Source organism: Calidris pugnax, unplaced genomic scaffold, assembly GCF_001431845.1.
Source record: "Calidris pugnax isolate Ruff unplaced genomic scaffold, ASM143184v1 scaffold129, whole genome shotgun sequence".
Taxonomy (NCBI): domain Eukaryota; kingdom Metazoa; phylum Chordata; class Aves; order Charadriiformes; family Scolopacidae; genus Calidris; species Calidris pugnax.
Window position 1 is genome coordinate 1,624,678 of NW_015090856.1, and position 7,461 is coordinate 1,632,138.

The window sequence follows — 7,461 nt, forward strand, 5'->3', positions numbered from 1 at the left end:
GATTTTAATTAATAATAAACAAAATGTAGTTTCTCGGAAAATGTTGATTTTCAGCAGCATCCTAGAATTATAGTGAGAATGGCATAAATGGCAAAATAGAGATGAATTGCTGATACTGTTCTAAAGAAAAAAATATCCCATGCACCAAGAGTCCTCATTTGCCAGTAAACTTCAGGAAAATGTTTGCGTTGGCTCAAAGCCAGGCTGCTTTACCAGTTCCCGGTAATGTCTTGCGTATGTTGCATGACAGTTCAGAAGAGCACATGACTAGAGGGGAAGATGAGTTAGGAAGAAATTGAGGTATTACAAGACTTTAAAGTATTTTCTTAAGGGATTGCAAGACTTTAAAGGAAACAGATTCTACAGGTGACTATTTGAAAATAAAGTCTGGAATCCAGCCTTCAATGTTGAACATCTTTATGAACATTCATAAACAGGGCTTTGTAATGTGTAGCCTAAGATCGTACATAAGTATTTTAGAGAGGCTTTTTTTTAAAAAAAATATTTGTTAGGAAATGTATTTAAATTTTGAAGTGTTTCTCTTCTATTTGATGAGTCTTTTAGATTTTTGTAATGCTCTAAGGTTTCAGAATTGACTTCTTTATTCAGTGTTTTAATTAATTACAGGTTTTAGTTAAGCTAAATTTTTCATGTAGAATTCTTATCAGTGATTTTTCTTACCCTATTCTTCGACTTATAGAGAACAGTATCAGTAAGGCAAGCTTATTTTACTTTCCAAATGTTCGGCCTACATACTGCCTATTAAAACTTGAACCTAATTGTATTCTACTTCCTTTTAAAGCAAAAATCATCTTGCAGAAATGTCTGAATTTTAATCTGTGATGCATTTGTAAAACATAAAACTTAGCCTCCCACGTATAACATCTGGGTAAAATGTTCTATTTACCCTGTAGGCTTTTGTTGGAAGTACCTGCAGTCCATCGCTTCTTACTGTTATGTTTCTTTTTAGTAGTTTATCCTTTTTAATGCATGAAGTTATTGAGTGGTTTCAACATCTTAATGTACTTACATCTTATAACACCCTGGTGCTCTGTCTTTTATACTCAGAAAAGCCAAATTGTAACACATACTTTCTTGACAGAATTTGGGTGGTGTTTGGTTTTGCTTTTCTCCCTTTCATTAAACTTAAGGTACCAGATAAAAAGAGTTTCTTTTTTTTTTTTTTTTGACACTTAACAAACTTTCTGTCCTCTTAAATTGCAGTGGTTCATTTAAAAAGGGCCTGCAAGGAGTTTCACTTGCCTGAATTCCTCATCTTCGCTATACTTGTTATCTCTGTGCTGCCACTTGTGCCTCTGGAAAACAAATTATACATTAGATCTTTTTTACTAATTTCTGGTGTTACCTTGGTTCAGTTCAGTTTCCATTTGCTCAGTAGTGTGCTTGCCTATTTTCTAACCAACCAGGTTTTAAACGTTTTGTTCTAACATTCCAACAGAAGTCAGACTGAAGGTCTTCTGAGGTTTGTTACTCGAATGGTTACCATCACCATAGGGGAATGTTGAGGTGGTAAAGCAAAGGGAAGAGAGGAAAAGCAGTAAGACTACGTGCAAAGACATCATCCTTCCTTAAAACCTGTCAAACAGGATGTCTGTCTGTAACTAGTCCCTAGGTCAAATCTTACTCATCCTACCTTTCCTGCTTTTACAAGTACAGTCTGTGTATAGGTATTTTTTTTATTATTTTTTTTTTTTTGCTGGAGTATGCACTTAGGCCATGGTTCTCCTTCAAGCATAGAAGAGGAAGGTGGAAGGGTAACACTTCTCTTATTACCAAACTTAATTATACAGCAGCTTCAACATTTCCATTTGTGGATGTTTATTTGGTAGTACGCTCAGGGCCTTTAAGAAGAAGTGTCATTTCAAACTCTGCAGAGCACCTCCTACTCTCTAGAAACTTCGTATTTTCAGGCTCTTAAGGTGTAGTAGATACCTTGTCTCAATCTCCTGAGTTCAGGGTCTCTGTGTTACTGCTGATAATAAAAACTTACAGATTACTGATATGCACCTAAGCTAGGTGTATCTTCCTTTCTTTTAGGAAACTGTTAAGAAATTAGGAGTGTGAGTACAAGATATAAGTGAAGGCAGTAAAAAGTGAGATCTTGACATTTGTACTGCTTAATTTCAGAAATTTAAAATTGTATTAATAAACACTCAAAAAGAAGGAAATATTTTTATATTAAACCACTTTCTTTTGACAGCTTATCACTGATAATGCAAATTACAGGAAGTTGTTAATGTTTTAATTATTTCATATGCAAAATTAGTTAGCAATACTTCTTGTTTTTTATCAGGGTAGGGCTTGGGGAGGTGGTTGTTTGGGTTTTTTTATATTGATTAACTGGCATCAGATATTTTTCAAGTGGTCCACAAGGAGGACACTGCTGCTAATTATTTTCCTGTTACAAGTTGTGGAAGGGGATTTATTAAAATGGGTGATTTGTCCCCTGAAAATCTCTACAAGCTGCAGTGGTGCTGCAGGATTTACTGCATTTGCTTTAATGTTTAGTAATATGTATTACTGGCCATGGTAAGAAGAGAAGTTGTACTTTTATGACCTTAGAGTAAGCTGGAAATACCTTAATGTAATAAGCATATGTGAGACCTCAAAATAACAGTGAGTTAGAAGAAAGACGTGGATAAGAGCTCACGTCTCAGTCTGCATGGATTAATATCATTTCTCCTCTCAGTGCCCGAAACTGATTTGTAACAACTCTGTCAGGTATTAGTGCTTGGTTAGTGTAGTCCTGTGCTGATCTCTGCCTTCAGCAGCAGTTAGGTCCCAGATGAGACACATTGCAATGACCTCTGAGATTCTGTGGAGGGAAACACAATGACTGTTCTTAGTTTCTTCAGTTAAAAGTCTATAAACTCATGAACACGTGATTAGTCCGTGTGATCTCATTGTAATGAGCTTTGAACTTAAACTGAGGTGAGCATTCTTGCTGAAAATGGGATCTGTATACATTTGTACTTAGTATATTGATAGTTTTTGTACGTTGGTCTTAATAGCACTAATAGAATCAGATTTCTGAAATTTCACAATATTTACAGGTAAATATTTAAGCTTCCCATTCTCAGAAATCAGTGCTAGGATAGTATATTAGTATATTTTACCTTCTAATGTTTATGGTAAAAGTGAAGCTCGCTATTTTCCATCATCAACTGCTTTTACTAGGCCAAGAACAAATACTAGGTGTACATTGCCTTATAGAAAATGTTTATTGTTAAAAGGCTGTGTCTCATTACAAGAGATACTGATGAGTCACTAAACTACATCTGTCCAGCTGCTTAATAAAAGCAGCCTCTGTTGGAATAATGGTTCTGTTCAGACATCCATCCCTCTCCTCTACCCCCCAATTGTTGCAAGAAATGCGTTGAAACATTTTCAGAATATTCATAATAGTACACCTGGCTCATAAATAGCGTAAAAGCTGTATGTTGACAACTGCTGATGTCAAAGCATGAAATTCCATGTGAGAAATGCATATTCTGGACATTCAAGGAAATAATTTCCAAGGAGTCATGTGCATTAGAGGCACAAATTTGTGATATGTGGAGCCTCAAGTGAAGATTCTTGTTTTGTTTTATGAGATCATGCAGACTTCAAGGACATTTCCAACAGTTGGTGATAGGCTTCTTATTGTGTGACCCAAGCAGACCTATTCCAAAGAACAATATTAAAGGAAAAATTAAAAATTAGGAGAAAAGCATACAAGAAAATTCATTTCCATGATAACATTATTGCTTTGCAGTAATGTGGGAGAGAAGGAAATAAGGCAGAAAGTGCAAGGTGCCAAAATCCATTATTTTTCAGTTGGTATTAAAATTGTTATCAAAAATAGTTTCAAGGTAGATGTAGAAAGGAAAAAAGAGTGAGACACCAGGAAAAAAAGATCAATTTAAAACATTACTATTTTAGCACTGCAATTTCTTCTGTATGTTTTATGGTGCTTTTCATGTCCAGTAGAAGGAATAGACTAAAAACTCGGGTCTGGAAGTATTGCAGGGAAAATAAACTAAATGTAACTGGTGCAGTTATGAGTCACTGTTAATGTGATGGAGGGCTGGGAGGGGCAAAGAATTGCACTTTTTTCCATTTGTATCTGTTTTCAGTCATTAGTCCTGCAGGAAGAAGGAAAAAAATCATCATGTATCCTGTCTGTTTACAGAAATAGGAACTTATATATAGTTGCTGGGAAAAAAAAGCGGAATAAAACAAGGAAAGAGCAAGGAAGGGCTGTGTTCCAGTAAGACAAATTAAAGGAAATGACACTACTGATAGTTGTGTAGCAGTGTGTGAGCTCGGGGCAAAGCTTGATCACAGTTAGTCTCTGCCTAGAAGCTTTTTGAATCACTTCAAAGGCGCTGTTTGAAGGCAAACATCTGATTTGAATTGGTGTGTCTTCTACTGAATTTCCTTGCTGTCTTGTGTGTGAAGAGCAAGGAGTCAAGATGTGACTTGTCCATCAATCAAAATGTGTACTTGGGATTCTTGCTCCCAGTCTCTCTGCTCAGAAGAAGGCTCTACAATAATTTTTTTATTTAGGGGGAGAGAGAGGGGGAGCATTGGGTTGTGTGCTTGCTTTTTGTTTTTGTTTTTTTTTAACACTGTTCTCTCTATTCAGTCTCTAATAAATCGTTGAAGCTGAAAGTGTGGGTCCTTAAAAAAATAGGCCGTGGTCTTGACCTGTTTCAGAAGTTAGATTGTCATTATAAAGCCAGATGTTTCAGTGTTTTGGACAATAGTGACAGTATTTTACCATGTAACATTGTCCATTAGACCATCAGAAAATAATCTCTTTTCAGTCCTGTTATTCAACAAATATATTGTAATGTTTCTTAGTATTACTGAAGGATTTGTTGAGGTTCAAGTAGGTGTATTTAGGTGAACCAGAAAGAATGTTTTAGCATTACCTCTAAAGACAAGCAGGTTCCTGCCTTTCTTTTTTTTAATTATAATTATTAAATAAGTAGTTGTTCATGAGAATGGAATGAAGCTATCCCTGGCTTACCCAAGAGTTTTAGGTGCCAGCCAGTAGAATATGTGCTCCACTTCTGTAAGGGTAATTACACAGTATGTTTTTCAGTCCACTTGAGAACACAAATGTTTGCATGTGACAGTTTAAATTACACTAGAGATAGTTTTGGCAACATAGTGAGGGGAATAATGTAGTTATCCCAGCAACTTTAGCAGAATACATAAATATTGATCAGTGTGTATTGTTACTTTCTTGTGTCAAGACAAAACCATTTCTGCCTCTGCTGTGGTGTCCTAGAGGGAATGTGAACATATGCTTGTTGCAAATCCAAGATGCCTGAAAGCACAAAAGAAATATCCAAAATGCTAAGTACCGTAATTCTAAGAAAATGTCATATAAAAATAGATGTGATTCTTTAGAAATGGTGTGTGAGTTTCAATTGTAACTCCGAGGAAGTATGCACATTATTAGATATTCTTGGCAATTTAGTTGATTGGAGTTGCCCAACTGTTTGGTTGCGATTTGAGTGATTCCTAAGAGGTGTTTTTAAAATTCAGTATGTGTTCTTCAGCACTTTGGTGTTTAAAGTCTATCCAATCTAATTGCCCTTTCCCCCCCTCTTTTCCCCTCTTGTCTTTCAGCAAACGAGGATTCAGCGTCCGATCCTTTGGGACAGGGACTCATGTGAAACTGCCGGGACCAGCACCGGACAAGCCGAATGTTTATGATTTCAAAACAACATATGATCAGATGTACAATGATCTGCTTAGGAAAGACAAAGAACTGTATCCCTGTGGCATGGCCTCTTTTAAAAATCCAATATGGTTCATCCTTGAAAGGTGTAATTCATTATTTGGCATCATGCATTAGGAATATATAGTTGCTTGACAGGTGATCTTTAAATGTTTTAGGTTTACAGGAGGTTTTTTTTTTTACAATGGGCCTCTAAATTGTAAATTGCTATCGAGTTACAATGCACGCATTCAAAATGCTCTTATGTAGTGTGTAACATGTTTAGCTCTTGAGTGAAAGCACAGTAATACTGACACAGGTTGTCCGTTACCCCCGCTGCACTGTGGATCATAGTTTCTCAGTGCAAAGAACTGTCCTGATAACGGATACGTGAAGAGCGACCACCTCGACATTAATGTTGTATTTAGCTCAGACAAAGTGCCAGGTAAGGTTTACAGTATACTTTCTCTGGGAGAGAGGATACCTTGCATTGAAGAGCTCACCCTTCTCACTTAGAATTTCTTAATACATAATTTGATCTGTGCACCAAGAAAAAAAAATAATCCTATAGCATATTATAGCTCATAGAACTGTAGAGTCATTTAAGTTGGAAAAGACCTTTGAGATCATCGGAAAAAAAATAATCCTATAGCATATTATAACTCAGAATTGTAGAGTCATTTAGGTTGGAAAAGACCTTTGAGATCGAGTCCAACGGTAGGAGAATGGACATGGGAGAGCCCAATAACATACTTAATCCTGGAGAGCAGAGGTGATCAAGGTTATGCACACTATTTAAAACCATGAGTAATGTCAAACTGCATGATTTTAGAACATCTGTATTTAAAGATGATTTTTCATTTGTTTTTAGGAAAAACCACAAACCTACAACACTGGGGCACTCATTCTAGATACTCTTTTCTCAATAAGGCATCTGATTTTATTTTTTTAAATGTTAAATATGAAAGAGAAAACTTACCCTAATTAAGGGATTCAGTATATGCTGAATTTCTGCTTAGAAGATAGAGGACCCTTTAGAGTGAAGTATCCCAGAAATGAGTCTTGATAATTCAGTAGAGCAGTCTTTGCACTTTTAGTGGTATGAGGCTTTTTCCTAAAATCTTGGATATGGCCATATGAAGATCCAGCAGGAATGTTAACATGGTTCAAATGTCTTAGTTGTACTCAAGCAGCCCAGTTTTCTTGAATCTTTTTGGAGAAAAAAAAATGGAATAAGACTAAACAGGTTATCAGAGACTAGATAACCTGGAATGTGGTAGAAACTAATTCAGGCTGTTACCCCGAGGAGTCAGCACACTCAACAACTTCTTGAAAGATAGCTCGACAGTTGTTTGCAAGTCATAGCACAGATTGTGCTATGACGTACAATAAAGAATTTGCTGAGTAGTAGTAGTATTTGCTGACTAGAAATAGTAAATTTGAGCTCCCTGAGACCCCAAGAGTATCAGCTTTTTTTGCACTGGGCATTGAAAGATTTCTGTTAAGAAGGGCTGGGCTGTTTGATTAAACCAGTGAGCACAGTGAGAACTGATTAAACATTGGAATACCTTTCTGCTTGGTGTTCCACACAAATACATCCCTGGCACAGGTATTGGTTTCCTAATACCTATTTGGAGGCCCTTTTTTCAAAAAATTCAAAATGTAGGGTGTAGTCTAAAAGAGTCACAAGTGTGATGTGCTGGGTTGTTGTGGTTGTTTTTTTTTTT

General features: G+C 36.3%; 1 protein-coding gene across 1 annotated transcript in view; it reads left to right on the forward strand.

Annotated features, from left to right (window-relative positions):
* Positions 1-6,360, forward strand: part of LOC106889123 (RNA polymerase II subunit A C-terminal domain phosphatase SSU72-like) — an 11,070-nt gene extending 4,710 nt beyond the window's left edge. The window contains exon 2 of the mRNA XM_014943874.1: positions 5,644-6,360. Within this exon, the coding sequence (XP_014799360.1) occupies positions 5,644-5,872 (229 nt within the window). The 3' untranslated portion in view covers positions 5,873-6,360. The remainder of the gene's footprint in view (positions 1-5,643) is intronic.
* The last annotated feature ends 1,101 nt before the right edge of the window (positions 6,361-7,461 follow it).